The 22,484-nt window shown below is 42.2% G+C and overlaps 1 protein-coding gene across 1 annotated transcript in view; it reads right to left on the bottom strand.

Moving 5' to 3' along the window:
- The window catches only part of Prex2 (phosphatidylinositol-3,4,5-trisphosphate dependent Rac exchange factor 2), a 232,248-nt gene that overhangs the window by 151,824 nt on the left and 57,940 nt on the right, over positions 1-22,484 (bottom strand). The window contains exons 2-6 of the mRNA XM_051197040.1: positions 20,339-20,410; positions 18,947-19,069; positions 16,639-16,743; positions 11,116-11,217; positions 1,873-2,034 (exon numbers count right to left, since the gene is read on the bottom strand). Of these exons, the coding sequence (XP_051052997.1) occupies positions 1,873-2,034; positions 11,116-11,217; positions 16,639-16,743; positions 18,947-19,069; positions 20,339-20,410 (564 nt within the window). The remainder of the gene's footprint in view (positions 1-1,872; positions 2,035-11,115; positions 11,218-16,638; positions 16,744-18,946; positions 19,070-20,338; positions 20,411-22,484) is intronic.

The raw sequence follows: 22,484 nt of genomic DNA on the forward strand, positions 1-22,484 counted from the left end.
ACTCCAAATTACTGCACCATATTTGCAGGACTCTCAAAGCATTCAAAACACTGTCACTCACTTCATTGGATCCTTGAAATCGTTCGTGCTATCTACAAATGAAGCCTACCGTATTGCCATGGGGAGTGGGCAACTCATGGGAGCCCAGATTAAGCACCAAGTCTCCTCAAAACCTATGCTTTTTTTCCCCATTGTTTCATATGATTTGGGAACAAGAAATTTCAACTGTTTATGCAAATTCCATATACACGTATACACGATCATTTATTACCACAAAGTTCTATGTGGGCAAATTATTTGTGAGAATTTATTATAAAACCAAAACCTTCTTCAGGGCAATATGGTGATGCCTTTACTTCCAGTACTTAGGAGGTGGAAGTACAGGCAGGTGGGTCTCTGAACTGGACCCAGCCTTGTCTACAGAGTTCCAGGACAGCCACGGATACACAGAACAACCCTGTCTCAAAAGCAAAAGCAAAACCTTTCTGATCCTAGGTAACTGAATGAGAAGAATTTCCACCCAAAGCTGAAAATAGTGCGATCCCATCACTTGTAAGATGTAGTTCAGAGCAGCAGATTCCACAGTTCCCAGACTCTGAACTTCTTGTTGCAGCAAAAGGCCTGGTGGATTATACAGAGAAACCCTGCAATTTTAAGAGAGTTGGTTTTTTCTTGCAGTGTTTGACTGACAGCAAAGCTGCAAAAGCAAAGTTGGCTCCATTTCTCTCATCCCAGCAGGACAACTGCTCTGCAGGAATGGAGTTATCCCGATGAATCCACTGTCAAATACACACCCATTCTCCCGGCCTGAAAGGGGTCGCATTCATGCTGCAGGAGGGTCACCCTGAACACTCACAAAGGAAGAGTATAGACACAGTGGAAGCTAAGCCAGACCCCAGTCAGCACTTTTAATGATTCAGAGCAGGGGATGACCAAATAGGAAGATTTTCCAGGTTAGCGCTGACATTTCTTTGCATATCTGGCTGAATATAATTTTAGGTCTAAATAAAACCCAACATATTTAAGATAATGATCTAGTTAGTTAATTTAGTTAGTGACAACTCCCTGAGGATAAAAGCAATTTCTGGATTTATGTGAGTTGTGCTTGGCTGTACATTTTCATTTCTGTTTCTGTACTTTTCATAATCTTGATTCTTACTTTATCACATGAAAAACTTTGCTAGCCCAAAGTTCATATTCATTTAATTGATTTAATTAATTTTAAACCAGAATTTGAGCTTATTTTTATAGCAGGACTGCAGGATTTCATTCTTGCGAATTACTGAGACTCAGTATCACCAGTCACCATAGCTAGAAACATCTGATTCTCAACTAGGAGCTTTACTTGCTTTTTTGTTTTGTTTTGTTTTTATCTTAAAAAAATAAACAAAGAGCATATTTTAATGACTCCTAAAACTCACACGTTTCATTTTGCTAGACAAATGGCACCAAATCATAGAGCTTCCCTTCGGTTTGGAAACGAAGAAATCAAAGCTCAGAGTGATTAGGTAGACTAAAAAGGAAATTCAACACACAGTCCCCAATTTAAGAGTCTAAAGATGACATCACAGGGCACGCAATCCTTCATTGTCAGGTTAGACACTTGTTGACCCAAACCAGAACAGCAAAAGGGGTACCCCAAATTCTGAAGTACCAAAGCCTGGGGGCACACGGTATTTATTGGCTCAATCACAAATCTCTCTGGCCAAGATGACCCCCCATCTCACACGAGTGTGAGAGTAACATGAAAAATATTGTCAGAGCCGACTGTGGGTCCTTGGTGGTCACTAGCAGTTCCACGCACTGGAAAGAAATCGCTGCAAGCGACTTCAAAGCTCTACGAAGCTGAAAGTTTGAGCGAAGCGCACGTACCTCCCAGCCTTCAATGTGCGACTGCCACTCTTCCAAAACTTCCAGCTTCTCCATCTGTCTCTTGGCCTCGTTTATGTTGGAGCAGACGGCTTTCATGGCCTGGAGGGCTTCCATCACTGCAGAGTAGTCTCCGTGTTTCCGCGGAGTCCGCTTCAGTAATTCCTGTTCACACACAAGAGCAAACCACCCATGGATTCCCACTTCTGTGGTCCAGAAGGCTTGGACTGACCAGGAAATAAAAACGACGGAGACTGTGACAGCCACGCTGCTAGGTGACATCACAGACGCCACTAAGATACAGATCAAAAGCAAAAGGTCAAAGGTCAAATCAATGAGTAAGCATTACTTTAATGCTTTTTTTTTTTTTTTTTTTTTTTTTTTTTGCAGTCGCTGTAATTTCCCCTCAGACTTACCTGTATTTGAGAAGTGGAGCAAGGTTTCTTCTCTCTCTCAAATCATCCAGATATCACACCTGACTGACTACCACAGTTTTTATAAATCTGACTCTTATTGTAACAGGAGCATATCAGTATATGTTAACTTCCTTTTCTTAGAGTCTTTAACAGATCTTCAAATAAATATGCACCACAGTTTCTAACCTGAATTAAATTCCTATTTCTAATATCCTTAGAAAAACAACTATACAGATATGCCATGAGAAAAGCAACTCTTGTATACATTTTATACTCTGGCAAAAGTGAATTAATTGACCAGCATCACACCATCCCATCATCAAGGGGGCAGGACACGCCTTCTCCATCAATCGCTCTTGCTCCTTCTTAGTAAGCAGCATTGTTCCATCCACGTGGAAGCTTCCTCATTTAATTCTCAGTTTCTGCTTTGGGGATGGAACTTTTATTTACGTTTTTCTTTTCATTTCAGATTTTAAAGCAGAATAATCTGTAATCTTTTAAGAGTATTAAATGGTCTTCTTAGCTGTTGTTTGGAAGCGCAAAATTAAACATCTTCACCCACTGTCTAGACAGCTGTGACCACACTGCTTCCTAATTAGTCATTTGATTCTTTGCAGTAGTTGCCATCATCATGGCACTAACACAGTTACAGAAACCCCGAGGCATAACTTCTGGTCAACATGCAATGCAAAAGCAGGCAATTCTTAGTTGTTTTCCTGTTGAATACTTTGAAATAAATTTTGAACCTTGTGTTTGATATGATCTAACACCAAAGGGATACACGTCACATTATTCCCAAGATGAAGATGAAATTTTTATTCTGGACCCCAATCCTTAAGAGAGACATCTTAGCTCAGAAGTAAAGCCTTTTTTAAATTATGTAAAATCCGGACATCAACCTCCAGGAAAGGATGTGGATGCTTGGAATGGTACCCAACACTAATCTGAGGAATTGAAACATGAATTAGCTAATGTGACATGAACAAAAACAAAAGACAAGTCATAATTCTATGGTCACTCGCCCTCAGATTCTCACAGTTCTTCACCATGTGACACGGTGTATTTAGTACTTTTCCCTGAATAAATACAAACACTCAAAAAGAATCCAAGTCTAATCATTCAATATTAGACTATCTGTATACATAAGCAAACAGTGAGATCTATCTGTATACATAATTCTTTTTCTTTTTTATGAATGAAAATAATCTTCCCCAAAGGGCAAGGAGGCCACCTCTGCTTCATGTGTCTCAACTACTCTCTTTCGTGTGAGACAAGAATGTATCTTTGATGCCCTTATTTATTTTTATTTATTTATTTATTGTTTAGAATTAAATTCAAACACTTGTGGTCAACCCCAAGCAGCCATGAGTATTTTAACACAACCACCTGTTTATGATCTATTCTTAACCGTCCCTTCTGGTCCTTACAATAAAGGAAATATCTAGGATTCCAACAAGGGGTCAGAGATAAGGACACCTATGGGTGCATAAGCACACTGTGTCCCTTAGCTGGAGATGTGCAGGGATGCTCAGAGCATCAGAACCTACAGAGCCATGCTGGTATTAATGCTGTGTGGTACAGACTGTGCCAAAACCTTACAGCTGGAGGTTCCTGCATTTGTGTAAGCCTTTTCACGGCTTCGCCAAGCAACTTGAGACACGCTTTGATATAAGAAATCATTCTTTTAAAGAAAATAGGCTACAGAGGTGGCTCCATCCATGAAGTGACTGCTGCCTAAGCATGAGGACCAGAATTCCGATCCCCAGAATCTGTGTCAAACGCTGGGTGTGGTGGTCTGCATGAGACTCCCTAACACTCTCAATCATCCAGCCTAGCCAAGTTGATAAGCTTTAGACTCCGTGAGAGACCTTGCTTCAAAAAAATGAAAGTAAAGGGCAATTAAGGAAAGATACCCTGAAGGTACATAAGCACCCTGACTGGCAGACAGCCAGTACAGGTAAACAGCCAGATGGTGAACTTCTGCATTCTTCACCCAGAACACACACACACACACACACACACACACACACACACACACACACACACACACACACACACACACACACAGAGCCCCATGCATACCCAAACATTCCCAAGGCTGGTCCTGGATAAGTGTCAGTTCCCATGAAGCTGTGGGCCTAGCAACTCCCTCTTCCTTGTTGAAACTGACCGTCCCAAAATAAAGGGAAGGGCCCCTGGTCATACCACCAAAACACTTAAATTCCAAGCCCTCCCTGGGGTTCAGGTTTCGGGATCCCCTCTGCGCTTCTTGGGAGTCTCCTGTGAGTGAGTGGGTGGGTGGGTTACTTCTTCACTTTTAACCAAGTTTGATGCCTGCTGGGTTTACGATTCTCCCCGCCTAGATGGTAGCATTTTTGAAAGATTTGCCTGGGAGTCTTTCTGAGGATCACTTAAATACTAAGGTCAGAATAAACTGAGCCAAACTATGAAAGCATGGCATTGGGTAAGCACTGAGTTTGCCGAGTTTCCCCATCCTGGGACAGGAACACCGCCACTGTTAAGGTATGGTGGAAATTGTAGGCTGGTAATGTTATTTTTCCCATTTCTTTGATAGGGAGGATTGACTTTCAAATTTAGTCCTACTGCCTTTGTTTCAGAGAACAAGAGAATTCTTTCAGCTCGCTCTGGCTGAGGGTGTCATGGCTTGCACCCACTCCTCGAACTCTTAGAGTTAGTCAGGCAGTTAGCTCCAAAGAGAGTTCCTGAACTTTAATGACATTGAATTTTTTTTTTTACCTTTATCCTGACAATCACAGTCTTCTCTGACTAGGCAGTGTCTTGTTAGGGTCTTATCTAGTCTTCTCTGACTGGGTTGGGTCTTGTTAGGGCATTATTTTGTCTGACTTCCAACATTCTTTCCTTGGGGTCTTAGTTCCCCTCTCCTAAGTCGGGAGAAAAGGAACCAGAGCAGTTAAAATCTACTGGGCTGGTAGGTGATATAGAAGTTATGTCTCACCTTCCCAGTGTTGTAAGTAGAAGCCAGCTAGCCCTTCCTACGGTTATATGTCTGAAATAATGGGGGGGGGGGGTCTATAAACTAAAATCTGAGAACTACATTTGAGGGGCCGAATCTGAAGACTACCTTCATAGGACATAAATCATTCTACAAAGACCTGGTCAGGGGGCAACTTAACTAGGGTTCATACTGATTGATCCACCGGTAGCCAAGAAGGGTCTCTGTTATACTTTCTGACTGCTCTCACATTAAAGATGACAACACATGGGTGAACTATGGCTAAAACTCTAGCCTAGGGAGAGATGATGTGGAAGAGATTAGAAGAAAAACCTTAACCTAAGAAAACCCTAGTAGTCAATGAAAATCCCCCAAGGATCTATCCTGAATTCTGGGAAGCCCAAGGCCCACAGTAGCCCACATATCTTCACCACAAGCAAAGGCTGTATCCTTGCCCTCTCCCAACACCCAAAAGGGCTTGCTTCCTCTCAGGTAAGAGTCAGGAGAGAGCGGGGTTATGTTTGTCCAGGCCTCCTTTACCCTGGCAAAACCGAATGACATGGAGTAAGAACAGAGAAGTTATGGATAATCCAGACCAGTGTGATTAATCCTATGAACACCAAAACCAGATACATGAAGTATGGCGCAAAGGTGGGGTGATGGTATTAAAACAAACACCAACCCTTTGGAAAAGAGGGGAGTGTTAGATCATGTTCTTCGAGCAGGAGTGACTCCCTCACTGCCCACAGGACCAAAGTGGATAAGGCTAAGCCCTCTCAGAAGTCCCTGTGAAATGCATATGACCACATGAAGAAGGAAAATGACATTTGCTTTACTGTGTTGTAGGCTAAGGTCAAAACTCTTTATTAGTCCCTGTTATACACTACAAGGAGATGAGGGGGAAAATATATCCATGAGCTGTGAATCACTGAAGGATGCAATCCTGAAAGCCACGCTCTTAACTCATCCAGCTCAGACATTCGTAAAAAGCCCCAGACACTAGTGGCTGTACCAGACAAAACACTAGCAGGCTTTTCTAATTTGTCCATGTCACAAACTCAGTCTTTTTATGCTAGAACCATGAAAAGAAAGAAACAAGGACCAGCATCATGGGCAGTTAGTGGTCACTACAAGAGCCGACCAGATAGATGCTCCTCCACACCTCCCCCATACAATTCTAAGCCTAGGGCCTGCTTCCTCTGTGTACAAGAAGGTCACTTCCTGTTGGGAATGCCCTCAGAGACTTCTTGGACCCTGTCCCGTCTGTAAGGGAAATCTCTGGCAGCAGCAATGCCTTCCAGCCCAGGTGGGCTTCCTGTCATCAGCTTTCCATAATGACAAGCCTGGTGGGGAAGGGGATTCCCATACTGGCTCCCATCATGTTCAGCAATCTTGAGGAGACCTGGGAATTTGTGACTGACTGTAGGAAACAAAGGATTAGATTCATGACCAACTAAAGAGTGACTCAGCACTGATCCTTTCCCCTGGTTCCTGGCCCTGAAGGGTTACACCAATTCAGGGTATATTAGGCCAACCCCTGGAATGATATCTCATAACCCCACATCTGTCATTTATTTTCAATGGTCCCCCATACCCTGACTCCTCTGTTGAGAAGACACTTTTTGTCTAGACTCAAGGTCAAGTGCTTCCCCCTCCAGGGCAGAACACTATTGCTTGCTTGTTGGAGAGCAATGTCTAGGCTTCAGTGTGGACAGATGGAGGTAGGACACTATAGAGAAGGCGAAAATGGCCACTCCTTTAGTCATGCATCATCTTAAGTACCCTGCCTATTTTCTTCATAAGAAACTATGTCTCCTGAAGCTAGAAGTCAGAGGGGATTCATCTCCACAATTAAAACGCTAATGAAATAAGGATGCTTGGTTGAACGTTCCATACCTGGTGTTAGCACAGGCACTAACAAACAGAAGGCAGTCCACAATCTCTGTATGGTCAATGACAGAGTGGCTCCAATCCATTCAGTAGTTCCTAATTCTCACACTGTTCTCACCAGATTCCCCTAATAAGACTCTTTAGTCAGTGTGCTAGATCCTTTTGATTTGTTTGCGTTTCCAGACAGGGTTTCTCTGTGTAGCCTTGGCTGCCCTATAACTCATTTTATAGATCAGGCTGGCTTCACACTCAGAGATCTGCTTGCCTCTGCTATTGCTGCCCCTACCGACTGGCAAGTGCTGGATCATGAAAACACTTTCATACGTATCTCACTCCACCTCATACTCACTATACAAAGCAGAAGTTGTCTGCTTGGCCATTGCCTTTCCAAATGGGCCCAGCGCTTTAGGACCAGAATGGCTCTGACCTATCTTGCCCTCCCTGCTCTCTCAAGCAAGTTTCCCTAAACCCTCAACCAGGCCTTCCAGGGAGCTTTTGGATATTGTAGAATGTAGATCCCTGGTTACACAGTGCTGGTTACACTTCTAAATCAGGCTCTCAAAGAGACACAATCTCAAGAATTCTCCAGAGTCGAATTGCTGAGTGTCTCAGCAAGCCTTCTAGAGACTTGAAAAGTCATTAACCAAAACTCCTGCCTTAGGCTTGCCTAGTGAGCCTAAGTTTTCACCTGTGTATAGCTGTGAGACAGGGAACAGCTCCGGGCGGTAGTTACCCAGCGTGTTGCACTTCCTCAACTCATACTGAGAGCTAAGGAGTTACATCAGGTAGGAAGGCACTGCTCGGGATACCTGTGAGCAGTTGCCAGATTCCTGGGTCTCAAGAGATTCCCTGGGACTCGCGCTCACAGATCATGTGTGTCATCACACTGGGTCATTCTAAGTAATAAGAGAAAGCTACCTCTCAGTGCTTCTCAACCTTTCTAATGCTATTGTTCTTCATGTTGTGGTGACCTCCAATCATAAGACTACTTTCATTGCTACTTCCTAGCTGTATTTGCTATTGTTATGAATCATAATATAAGTATTTCCCCATGGTCTAGGCAACCCCTGTGAAAGGGTCATTGGATCCCCAAAAGGGGTTGTGACTTATAGATTAAGAACTACTGCAAATCTAATTCACAAAAGGTTTCTTCAATACTAGACCCTCATACTGGAATGACCTGAAATTACTCTCAAGACCTGTCCAAGCCTGAACCTGGCAATCAATCTTTCAAAAAAGGAAGGGGATCTGTCAGGAGGTCCTAACATACAACAGTGTAGCACACCCTGGTCTCTCAGATCAACCCCGATTCGTCCTCTATACAGAGGGAATTTCCTTTGCTGAAGACTCTGACACACAGGCTATGCAATAATCACTGCTTTTGAAGTTCTTGAATCAGGACCAATATCCCCAAACTCTACTGCTCAATTAGCCAAGCTGAAAGCACATATTCGGCTCTGGAACTTTCCTAGGGAAAAGAGTAAATATTTACTTACACAGATTCCAAATATGGCTTTCTCATCCTCCATGCCACACAACCTCATGGAAGGAGGTGGCATCCTCCTAACAAATAAAGTATTCCCAAGAAAATCTTAGGCTCCTGCATGCCATCCTTCTGATCACTCAAGTGCCTACAAACCACTGTCCTGGACATCAGTAGCAAGAGGAGAAGGGTGGCTGATTGACAGGAGTACACAGAATGCCCCATTCTCTAGAAGGGATCTCTGCTGCCTTGTCAAAGAGCCAAAAAGTGTCCCTAAGAAACCAGCTTTAGTTTTTCAGAGATGCTCTTCTGCACTGGCCAGGACCCCCATTAGGACCACCTCATTCAAACTCTTCCACAATACATGTTTTGAAGACAACAGCCACAGACCCTTTCTGATTGCCATCACTATGATAGATGCCACCTGACTGTAATTGTCTTCTCCAACCAGAAGTAACCAGATATTTGGTTCAAAGACCCAAATATGTAAAAATAACTACAATACAGAATAGAACAACCAACCAAACAAAATCCCTCACCCTGTACCTGCAGGTTAACCATGGAATTTCCCAATGGACATTCCCAGTTACAAGGCTCACACCCTCCAAAATCACCTTTACTATTCATGCTGAACAAAAGTGGTGCTCAAAAGCGTTACTGGGCAAGCTAACCAAACCAGATCCAGGGAGACTATATTGACTCCTAAATAGAGAGGGGACTCTGGCTGTGTTCAACACAAGAGGAAACAATGACTTCATTCACACTTGGCCCTTGGCGTCTGCCCTCAGCACAAATAAATCCTGGTACACTACAAGCACACCTGTTGTTGAAAGGGCAAGACCAAGGGGATGGTTGCTCTCACTGACTTCTCCTGGAAGGCGTCTGCCCATCAACTCCCCAGTACGATGATCTGCTGCACTAATTCACCATTATACTAGACCTTAACTACGTACCCAAAACCTATGTAATAACAGTGTGAAGAAATTCTCTTCACTGACCTTGTCCCTTGATGTTCTGCATGCGTTTGAAATGGGAGAAACCCACTGGCCAGCTGATGCTTTGAAACTGACTGATTGAAAGCACCTCAATCTCTTGAGGCAAACCAATGGCATTCTTGGCAAAGCACAGGTAGTGCTAGATCAAGGTGGCAGAGACACCATCGTCTGATCAGTGCCTATGGGCAGGCATGGAAACAGGTGTTCCCACATGTTCTCCTCTTTCAACTAGTGTGTCCATGCACCAACTATCACGCCAATCATACCCTCACTAGACCTTACAACTGTGCTAGCGGCCTCTCCATATGTTATAGAAACCTAAGAGGGAGGAAATTAAAGAGTGATAAATACTTTGACGAGCAGACAGATAGGCAAAAAGTACATTGATAAACAGCACAATAGCAAGCTTGCAGCTTCTTCCTCCAAACAAAGCCTTGGTAAGCTTACCTTCCAATCCCTTCTAGCTGACCTGCCTAGTCATGGCCAAAGCCGGTCCAAAACATGTCCCAGCTTGCATGAATCTGTGGGCACATCAGATCGATAGATTCCCTCATCTGTAACCCTGTACAGTATTGTATCATCATAATAAAAACCCTGGTTACCTTCATACATACAGCGATTAGTGTGGTAATTGCTGCCTGTAACAGGGGTGCTTCTCACTCTGGATTCTACCATTTCTTGCTCCAAACGGCCCATGCAACACCTTTACAATAATCCTTTAAAAGGCAAGTGTGTAGTTAAGGTTCTATTGTAATGATATACAGCATGGCCCATGAAAGGGTTTGTTTCAGCTTACAGTCCAAGCCAGAGATCTGGAAGCAGAGGCAGCGAGGAACGCTGTGTACTGGCATGTTCCCATGCTTGCTTAGCTTGCTTTTTTATACAACTCAGATCCATCCTCCCAGGGGTGGTACCACCCACAGTGGGCTGAGCCCTCCCACATCGATTGTTAATCAAGAAAATGGCCCCCAGACTTGCCCACAAAGCCAAACTGATGGAGGCATTTTCTCAACAGACATCCCCTTCTCCCAGATGGCTGGAACTAGTGTTGAGTTGACAAAAAAAAAAAAAAAAAAAAAAAAAACAACTCACCAGCACACTAAGCTTTGAAATTGTGTAATTGCACCTTAACTTCATTAGCATCAAGTCACCAAAGTATGGAGAAACCAAAAATAGAACAACAGTGGGATTATTTAAAGTTCTCTATAGCTAAAGTGCTATGTAAACCAGTCATAATGGATTTAATGGGGTCTCTTCTAAGCTAATGCATCTACTCTAAATGAAACTCAAACAAGTATGTGTATTTCAAAGAGCACTAAAAGCTCCCTTTAATGACCTTTCTACTAAAGCTCCATACAAGAATTTATGACAAAATAGCCATTTTTTCCAGTAATTATGGTGTACTCTTTTTAGAATATTGGCATGTTTAAAAGATTTTTTTAATCAACAAAACAGTAAGGCACGAATGCACACTGAAACATTAAATACCTTCAAAAGGAGAGGGTACTTGCATATTCTTTGTATTGGTGTCACCAAGTACCCTTCCAGGGGGACATCTGTGTTCTTCCGTCCTCCAAGCAGCATGCAGTTCTGTGGTAAAAAATAAGCATTTGACAAATAAGTACATGTTCCGACCCAAGGTTGTGAGACTGTGCCATCAAAATTTTATGTGAAAACATGTGTCCATGTCACATGGACAGTCAAGACCCTGTCTTCCATGTTGGTTACAGAGCCCAAAGTGAACCTGTAACTTGGAATATTATGCACATGTATTCTTCTGAGCATGAAGGAAAAGGTTTAAATAGAGAAAGGGACAGAGAGAGAAGAAACAAAGAAACAGGAAAAATGGATATGTTTTGTTTATAGGAGGTGCATGGTTGAGAGGGTTGGGAAGAAGGCTTGGTACTTAGTTGAGAACACTTGCTGTCCTAGCAATGGGGCCAGGTTTGGCTGCCAGATGTGTTTACTGGGCAGCTAATAACTGCCTGCAACTTGAATTCCAAATGATGGGATAGTCCCTTCCAGCCTCTACAGGCACATGCACACACACCGAACACATACAGATGAGCAGGTCCATATAAAGAAACAAAGTATAAACTAATTTTTAAGTGCATCCTGTTGTAGAAAATCAGGCACCAAGACACTGAGTTCCGATGTGGAAGTCGGGCTTTGCTGCCGGTTAGTGACACAATTAACTGGAACTCATTTGAGAATTTTCCTCTCTGTCATACTGGAATGCTCTAACCTGGTGATTAGCTGTTGTCATGTGATCACTCTTAAGGAAATAAGCTGTAGCAGTTTCTCTCCACATTGGCAATCCCAGGGGTGGGCATGAAGCAGCTTCAGCTCACCATATAGTGATAGTGAAGAGAAAACCCATTGAGCAGACAGCCTTCGGGCTTCCAGAAAATTCTACACAGAGAAAGACTTGTGGGACTTTTGTTTCCACATGGACTGCCAGAGGATTTGATGCATCAGGCTGGAAGCAGAAGACTTTTAAGTGGCTACACGGGGAAGTCAGCATACTCCCTGTCACTATTGTGTAATAATGTTCTATTCCCAGTCACTATTTTAGCATAATAATATAATGAATTTCGAGGAGGGCCTAAGAGCTGAGAGGAAAACCTTCAAAAGACACACCACTGATACCGAGTCCTCCCTGCATGGGACAGCAATCTCAGCATCCATATGTTTAACTAGATAGAGGATGGGCATTTCACCGAGTCATCACTGAAGACATGGCAGCCAATATTCCTTCACAGGGGTTTCTCCTCCCCAGGAGAAATGCATGGACACAATTACTTATATCTTACAATATTCATGAATGTTTCAGAGTTTCCAGTTCCAACATGAGCTTTTTCATAGCTCTGGGCTGAAGGGCACTGAAAAGTCCTAGGTTTACTAAGAACAGAACACAGCAACAGGGAGAAAAAAACAAACACAAACAAAAAACCAGCAGCCAATCTCAGAGAGGAAGCACAGATTCCAGAGTTGCTATTACGTTATTTAAAATGTCAAGTTGTTTTTTAATTTTAAAATTATGAGACACATAAAGAAATAGGAATACTTGACTCAGTCATAGTCAATTAAAACTCTTTAGTATACCCAGATATTGAATTTAACATAGACTTCAACATAGCTATTACAAGTATATTCAAAGAATTTAAGCACCTCTTAAATAACCAAAGGACACTGATGGCAAGGACGGAAATAGAACCCTCAACAGCGAAGCTAAATCAAATAGACACGAGATGAAAAAAAAAATTACTTCACTGAGTTATAGGTGAGTTAATATTAATCACCTGATATAAAGAACAGCAAATAACAAATTATAGAAAAATAAATAATTACAAGGAATCAAGAGGAAACATGGATGTGGTGGCCATAGAGATGGCAGCATTTAAGGGCACTGGCTACTCTTCCAGAGGACCTGAGTTTAATCCCCCAACATTGCACAGTATCTCACAAACATCTGTATCTCCAGTACCAAGAGTACCAACACCCTCTTCTGACTTCCAAAAGCACTCCATACTATGCACAAACATACAATCATGCATACATGCAAAAAAATAAAATCAGTATTATTTTCACTTAATGTATGTATAAGGGTAATTAAAGAAAAGGAAAACGATATAGTAAATACGTTAATAACACCTACAAATTCACAATTTACGTTTTGTTTTGCTTTATTTTAAGATGGAAGCTTGAAGCCCTACCATGTTTCCCAGACCAGTCTTCAACTCCTAGGCTGAAAAGACTCTTCCACCTCATCCTCATGGGAAGGTAGGCTCATAGCCATATTCCATTTGGGCCAAGCTCAAACGCCTCAATATTTATTTTTTTTTTAAAAGGCTTACGTAACAAATCGAAAGAAAAGTTAGGACCCTCACCTACTACACGGTAATTGAACTCCTGAAAGACAAAGTATCAAGAGTGGCAAGAGGAAACTGAAGGAATACATAAACAATAGAAGCAATCCAAACAACAGGCTCATTGTCAGGAGAAACAATGGAAGCTCCATAGCAGTGGAGCCCATTATGAAAAGGTAAGACACAATCAAGAGTTCTAGCAGCACAACTGTCCTTCAGAGATGGAGACAGACATTCCAAGAGGAACTCGTGGAAATGACTTAGAAGAAATAGTGGGGTTGTTCCAAGAGGAACTCGTGGAAATGACTTAGAAGAAATAGTGGGGTTGTTCTTCACAAGGAAGTGTGAAGAGCCACTTCTACAGGAAGGAAGACCAGTTGAGATGGTAGTCTGTAGCAAATAGAAAGCGCTGTAAAAAACTCCAGAATACCACACTACAGGAGTATTGCAGGCTCAACCCAGACCCTGGTGCAGCTGGGAGGAAGTGCTCAATAAAGGGGAGAAAAGACGGCACTTTGCATTTCCCTCTAGAAAGCGCTAAAGCATGGCTGGGGAAGAAAGTTCTGGCTGTGTGCTGTCTACCGGAACATTTAAAATGGATTATGTAGTCACAAAAAAGAGTTAAAGACAGAATTCCAAACACTAAGAGACCTACCATAGCTATGAGGAAAGTAGACTTTATCAAAAAAAAAAAAAAAAAACACCCTTTAAGACAAAAGCAGTATTTTATAATAAAAAGAAATATGAATTTAACAATCATGAATATCTAATAACAAAGCTCCAAAACATGTAAAGTAAAAGTGGACAAAATTGAGGGCTATAAGAGATAATTATACTTGGATCTAGTACTCCCATTTTAAATGAGTAAGTGAATGATATAATTCACAACTTCATTATTATATACAAGTGATAATCACATATTATACGTTATAGTTCATCTATGTGAAAAGAGTCACAGCTTTCAATATTTAAAAAATAAGAGCTAAAGATGTACGTAGGTTAATGAGAGCCGGGAATGTTGTTTAGTGACAAACGCTTGCCCAGAATGAAGCCTTGACTTCAATGCCAGTGATGAGAAAGACAGACAGAAAACAAAAAGGAAGTCAGTCAGTCAGTGAGGAAGAGAGGGAGGGAGGGAGGGAGGGAGGGAGGGAGGGAGGGAGGAGGGAAGTCGGGGAGAAGGAAGGGAAGGAGGGACACAGGAAAGGTGATAATGAAAACTCTCAAAACCAGGAATGTAATAAGAACTTAAGAAAGACCAATCATGTGAATAATCCATAGCTTAGGAAGATATCCCCCGAAGACCAACAATAAGCTGCCTCTATTCAGCATCTATTCAGCAGAAGGTTCTAATGGAGATAATGTGATAAGGAAAATAGAACTGCCTTAAATCGGGGAACAAGATGCTGCCAACAGAACACCCTAAGACTCTGCAAAGAACTACTGGACCCAAATGATACTGATATAACTCCAACTCCAACAGTACCAACAGAATGGGCATCAAAGAAAAATGGTAAAGTAAGTGTAACACAGAGGGTACAGACTTCTTAAATGTGACAAGAACAACATAGTCATAATGGAAAATATCCAAAATTAAAGATTATATTTCATCAAATTTTAAAACTTGAATTTTCAAAAGGCAGTACATTTAAAATCTGGAAAAAAACAAAAAGGGCTGGGAAGCAATACTGGAAAGTAATATATTTGATACAGAAATTGCTTCCAAAACCAGGAATGCTCACAAGTCTCCATAATGTAAAGACTTCAATTTCAGTACACAAAAGACTTGAATCAATATATCACCAATGAAGACAGATGCATGGTTAGTGATGCTAAGTTTTGAACCAATACTGCACACCCACTAGCACAGCTATAACCAGTGCTAGCAAGACACAGAGAAGCCAGAGGCTCCACACGGTCTCGTGGAGTTGGCTCATGGAAAACAGACCCACAGTCTTTTAGTTAAATTCACCATATGATCCACCAATTTCACTCTAAGTTTCTACTCAAGAGAAGGAAATTTTGCAAAGACCTGTGCATGTATCCCCATAACGCCCATAATTTACGACAAACACTATAAACAGGAGTCAGATCCCATGACCAGTAACTGATAAAACAGGTGAATCGAATATGGCAAACACACACATGGAAAACAATTCAGCAATAATGAATGTAAAATGAATGCATGCCATAAAGCTGGGCATTAAAAAACCTACAAAATAACAGAAGGTGGGCCCAATAGAGTACGTGGCCTGTTTCTATTTGTATAAAACCTGTAGGTTTTATCTTATCACTAATCTCTCAACACTTAAGGGGCAGACGGGGGGTGCTTCAAATTTGAGGCTAGCCAGGACTACATAATAAGGCTCTATACTAAAGAAAAAAAAAATTCTAAAACAGATCACTCTACACAGAAAGCAAGCATTGTAGCCCAGAGCAAATGGTGAAGGGAAAATGGGCTATCAGCAGACAGGAGGCTGTTCAAGTTTATGGAGTGTTCTAACCCGAGACTTTGGGGGACAGCCTAACAACTACTCTCAATTCATCAGGCACTTTCCATGGCAGCCCACAGCTGCCAAAACATGCCTTTATGTATATTGTCTTTTGTTTGTTTGTGTTTTAGAGACAGGGTTTCTCTGTGTAGCAGCCCTGGCCATCCTAGAACACACTCTGTAGACCAGAATGGCCTCTAAATCACTGGTGCCTGGCTATGTCTATTATCTTAAAGGGATTTAACATTGAAGCCTGCTGGTTTTATGAAAATGGAGTATGAAATGTGTATGGGAGAGCAGCCAGTTTTCACACTTGCTTCCTTCCTGTGACTGTTCTATTTCCTGTCCTCTGAGGAGTAAACAGATCCCCAGGGAGCTGGGAATGCAGGGCAAAGGTGAACTCTGACTTAAGTTCTTTGCTTGACTAATGAGATCACAGAGGCAACTCTCTTGTCAACCACCAGGAGAGGGCATTAGCAGCATTTCTCACACACAAGCTCATGCCAGATCTGGGTGCTCACATTGTCCACGGACTATCTTCCAAGTCTTCATGTGCTCAGAGGTAACCAGGAACAAACTGTCAAATGCATTCACACAGATAGGAACCTGAAGTAATGCCAGCACATGGTTACAGATGAATTTCCACTTACTAAGAGAAACGCCCGGATTGTTCTTATTTTGTTCAGTTCAAGAAGCAATTTCTGTGCCTTTTCATGGTTGCTGCAGTATTCATCATAGATACGAAACTTGTCTTTCTGTGAATTAAAGACAGAATAAAAGAGAACCGCCATATATTACTTTGCAATTTTAACCCAGGTGGTATGCATAAATAAACTCCCCCAAAGGTACAGAATCTCAAGAGATATATTATATGCATATAAATTTTATTCACAAGTATAGCCTAGAAAAGATTTGATAAATTTACCCCAACAAGAATGCAATAATAGGAGTGAGCCAAATGGTTGCAAAGTTCAGAGAATAAAGTGTATTTTTAACCTTTGAAACAAGAATTCAGACACAGCTTTTTTTGTTTGTTTTGTTTTTTTTTTTTTTTTGTTTTTTTTTTGTTTGTTTGTTTGTTTTGTTTTTCCAGTTCTTACTTCTGAGCTAGGTAGAGTGTAACAAGTGGAGAGACAAAGTCATCTTAGACAGAGGGAAGAGGCATGCGATACATCACACAGGAATCATGAAAGACAGATCCTGAATTTCATATTAAACCAATTCTGGCAGTTGCATTTAAGAGGAACATGGACAACACACAAGTAACTAAGCTAATGGCAGGCCCTGAAGACACAACATCCCAGCGATTGCTTCTCAGAGAGATGGTTAAGATGGCAAGGTCAAAACACAGTATTGCGGCTACTTTCAAACAGCCTTTATTCTGTAAGAAAGGAACAAGTCTATAGAGCTCCAAAACAGGACTGTTCAGTGGAAATGGCAGGGCCAGTGATGGACAGAGGTAGGATCAGTCAAGATCTAATGATTTATGCTACCAGGAAACAACACAAATGGTCTTCAGGGCTACTGGGGAATCTTTCCAAAACGGAAGGATTTTGCTATCATGCTCTCTGGCCTCCCTACCATCTGTAAGCCTACTCTCAAAGAGGCTACAATTAATAGCTATCAAAGGAGCCCAGTGAGAAACACACATAATGTATTGATCAAGTTATCAGAACAGAAGGCTGCCCTTTGTAACTTCCAAGGCACACACTCAGAAACAGTCAGCAGAGCATGGGTTGAATTACTTGCCTCAAGAGATGGTATGAGCAGAAGAAGAGGAAAGTTCAGAAATAGCTGAGTGACATTTATGGATGGCAGATTCATAACGTGTTACTAAGGAAATGGCTGTCAGGGTGCAGAGTTCCCACGAGCATCCCTGGCCTGAGGTAACAGCTCCTCTATCAGGCAGGGGAGTCTGACTCTTCTGTGAAAGGAAACAGGCTTGAGGAAGCGGATATGAACACCACAGCTTCCAGCCACAACCAAGAAATGCACAGTTTAATCCACCCAGACCTCAAGAGTATCACTCTGTGGTAGAATGGTCATTATGAAATAGAGATTACAAAAGAACCTGTTTGTCACGTATAGATCAAAAAACTGCAGGATAAATGACTAAGTGGAAACATATGCCAAGCTTCATTCCCGCCTAGCTGTGTAAGTGGCGGAATCATTGAGTAGCTACTTCATTCACAGAGGCATTCTGAAAATCAGCATCAATGGAAAGGGATTGAAAAATCAATAAAAAGCTGTGGGTTTTTTTTGTTTGTTTGTTTGTTTCTGTTTTGTTTTTTTACTTGTAGTATGGATGTCCTTTAATCCCTAAAAACAATGTTCACTAGTTAGGTGGCTTCTTACTTTGCAAAGCAATGACACAATCCCGGGTGTCCTGTATGCATACATGAGGCTGGTGGCAAGGCAAGGCAAAGGGTGGGTGTTCCAGGCCACTGAGCCCTTATCCCTCATTCTTCCCGACAGCACTCCAAACTCTGAGAAGCCACCCTGGAGTGGGAAGCAACGGGCTGTTCATCTCCAGGGTTGTCACAAGCCAATTAACAAGGGAACGGTCTGGCCAATAAATAAAGGGCTTGCAGCGCCATTATAAGAGTGAGAATTTCCTGCCTCAAAAGAAAAATGTTCTATGTTTGAGTGAAACATAAAAATCCATTCATTATGAAACAGGCTGAATATTCATTAGAATTCAAAGCTACAGAGGATGCGAAGAACTAGCTTGTCAGGAAAAAGAAAAGGCTGCTTATTCTTTGGGTGAAATGGATGATGAGAGACTCCCTCCCTTTTCCTGGCTCCTAGGGCAAGATTTCACTGGCCTTAAAAGACCCCAAACTTCTGGTGTCCAGCTTCACTTCTCATGCTGAATTCACACACACTCCTCTGCCAAGATGTACTAATCAAGAGAGAACGAGTCAGAAAGTAAACGGGGGAAGAAAAAAATCATCCTACAAAGTGAAGGAAGCAGGTTCCCACTTCCTGCTGGGCATTGGGTTCGGGGTGTAAGCACTCTTCCACAACTTTCAGGAACTCCTTATGGACAGCGAGGATCTCCTCAATATTGGAGAACAACATCTGGAAGAAAAGCACAGAAGCAAAAACTGTAAGGGCAACTGTGAAGCAAATTTGAAAAATTCAATGAAGAGGCCCACGAGAACACAGCACCCTCAGCAGACAGCCACTCTACATCACCTCGGCCTCCCACCCGGCAAGCAGAAGCCAGTTTCATCTGGTGTTTCCTATTCCCACAGAACTCTGGGATGGAGGCTCCGTGCAGAAACTTAGGAAAAAGGCCTGGGGGGGGGGGGGTGGAGGGGGTGGGGGGAGGCAGATCCCGGCCCGCCAGCCCCACCCTCTTCCATGAATGCCTGTAAGTAAACGTGTGGGGGATGTGCTGACAGGCTTTGGGGGAACTCCTTGACACCATGAAAGGTACCCGGAACGGGCCCGCCTTCCTCCTGGCAGATCCATGCATGTAGAAGCCAAATGCAAGTCACGGCTGCACCCACGTGGCTGCGTTAGATGAAGACCTAGCAACACGTTGCCCTCCTAGAAACACTGGCACAGATGTTTTCATCCACCTCGGGTGCCTGTGAGTGAAAGTGTCCAAGTCCATTTGGATCACAGGTTGCTTTTCTTTGTGACCCAAAGCTTGCTAACTAAAGTTTCCAGTGGTAGAAAAGTCTGTAGGTGACATATGCAACCCATAAGGGAACAGAGAGGGAAGAATCTAAAAACCCTTGACTTTTTTTCATTAATAAAGTAACAGCATAATCTCTATGCACCCTCTGCCCCCTAGGTGGCGTTTCTCAGTTCCCATCATGCCTGCTGTAACCATCCCAGAATATGCTACCACTAAGCCACGTCCCAGGACCCCTTCCCTACATTTTACAAGGTAGGGAAATGCTTATGGATTTATTTTTTGTTTGTGATATTACACTTTTCTGTATGACACTGATGATCCAAATTTTGCTCATGAGAGATCAGAGACTGGAACTCCCACTTTCGCAGATCATGCCTTCTTGAATCACTCTGGAAACCGTGTGTTACCTCGCCCAGCCTTCTTCTCAGAGACAATGAAGTCTTGAGTTGAACTTCTGAAGCTTATTTTTCAACTTTTCAAATGGTTACACAATCTTGTTAAACACAAGAATTCTCTACAACATGTAAGCTGTTTCTCTCCCCAGACTCTCTTCCCTCTTCCAAATTATCAACACCGGTCACCGCTACAGGAACTCAAAGTGGGGCGGATGATAAACTAAGGGGCCCTGAAGGGAACACTCAATGTCCCTATCACCTTCAGGGTACCTGAGCTTGGCTGAGGGGCTAAAGCTGCCTGCTCACCTTCACCGTTTCCTCCGTCACATTTTTGTCAACCTTTGCGGCTGCACACTGGTTCATTCGATGCAAGAAGGCCTGTGTGAAACAAGAGAAGATGTTATGAGAGCAGAGCCAGCGTTATAAACTGACTGGGCACTGATCAGAATGAGACACAGAGCGGTACAAAAGACCAAAGCTTACCAGCGGGCACGGCAATGCACACCACTAACCACCAACCCTAGTGCTTGGGAGGCAGGAGGATGACTGCCTAAAGGTCAAGATTAGCCTGACCTCTATAAGGACTTATAGGCCAGGCAAGGCTATGTGGTGAGACCTTGTCTCAAATGAACAAAGAAAACTGAACTTTTTAAATTCTAGTAACTGAATAGTCTTGCAGTAATGTATGAGACTTTTGTATACTGTTGCTCCTACCCAAAACTTTCACTATTATACTTAGACAGAGACAAAAAAATAATCAAGTCTGTATGAATTAAATTCCTCCACCTGGTCCTCGGAGTTGGGTGCTTCCTAAAGTTTAAGTGTTACAAAGTTCAGAAAGATCAAAATATGATGCAAATATGGCATTTCAACTGAAAAGGTAGGGCCTGAAATTCTATAGTGACTCTTAGTACTATGAGATGGATGGATGGATGGATGGATGGGATAAAGGGATGATGGACAGACGAATGGATGGACGGGCGGGTCATTGGGTGGATAGATGGATGGATGGAAGGGAGAAGGGATGGATGGATGGATGGATGGATGGACTAACAGATGAAAGGATGGATGGATGGATAGACAGACAGAAGGACAGATAGACGGACAGGGGTGGGAGAAAAGAGATAGGTCCATCAGCACACTCAGACACACCTGCTAGTAACTGCTACTTTCAGGAACAATCCTTCACCACCCACTTCTATGGCAGGCAATTCTATGCCACCCACTTCTATGTCACACAATTCTATGCCACCCACTTCTATGACATGCAATGCTATGTCACCATACTCATACTGAATAAGAAGCCAAAAAATAGATTTCAGGGTTTGTCAGTTCTCCATTGCCCTATGGTATACCTAAGTCTTTCAAGACTGTGACACAAGCTAAGGGAGTTGCCCAGAAGTAAAACAATTGCCCAGCAGGCACAAGGCCCTGGGTTTGATGCCCATCATCAGGGAAAGAGAGGGAGGGATGGGGGGTGTTGTTAAGACTATTTACCAGGAACTTCTTAACGACAGTTAAGCTTTCACTAAAGACTAAATACAGAAGAATGCTTGACATATAGTGAGCCTTAAAGTCAAAAGTTTACAAAGAAAAGGAATACCCACCTAGCAAACTTAGTTTATATCCTCAAGACATTATCCATAAATTACTCAGTAGCCACACAAGATCATTTCAAGGACTCAACTGCAGATGATATATTAGGAGACCTAGACCAATTAATTCTCCAGCACCAAAAGAAGTTAGAAAAAGTAAATCACTGCTTTTTTTGCCTGTCTTGAGAACTCTACCACTACCAACCAGGTGAAGGTATGCAACTTCCCAGGGCACACAGAAGTTCAGGGTGAGTGTCTCTGGCTGTGGCATTTAAAAATAAAAATTACAATTATAATCATACATTTGACATGTTATATTTATACATTTCAGGCATTAACAAAATATGATAATGACCACGAGATTATTCATAATATCATCTCCAAATTATCACCCTTAAGTCATGGCTGACAAAAATAATAATTGGGACAAGAGTACTGAAGCCAACTTGAGAGCATACGTCAGACTTGAATGGGCTTTCCTTTAACTAAATAATTCTATTTGTAGCAATCTGTCCTAGGAATATATTCTGACAAAGAGACTCATTGGTTATAAAAAGAACCTAAAGGTGCACCCATAAAGAAATTGCAAAATACACTGTGGTACATTCATAGTGCAGAATTTGATGGCAAAAGCAGAGTCCACATGAATGTACAAAAAACTATACCCATGTATATGTGTATATATGTACACATTTACATGTATACATGATAGATGCTCATGAAAAGCTGTCTGATAAAAATAATCCACAAAGTGGAATACTTGATATCCAAATACATATGCCCACACACATACCCATGAACATATACATACAAGTATACATCTAGATAATATATCAGTGAAAAAAAATGTTCACAAT

Source organism: Phodopus roborovskii, unplaced genomic scaffold (genome assembly GCF_943737965.1).
Source record: "Phodopus roborovskii unplaced genomic scaffold, PHOROB, whole genome shotgun sequence".
Classification (NCBI taxonomy): Eukaryota; Metazoa; Chordata; class Mammalia; order Rodentia; family Cricetidae; genus Phodopus; species Phodopus roborovskii.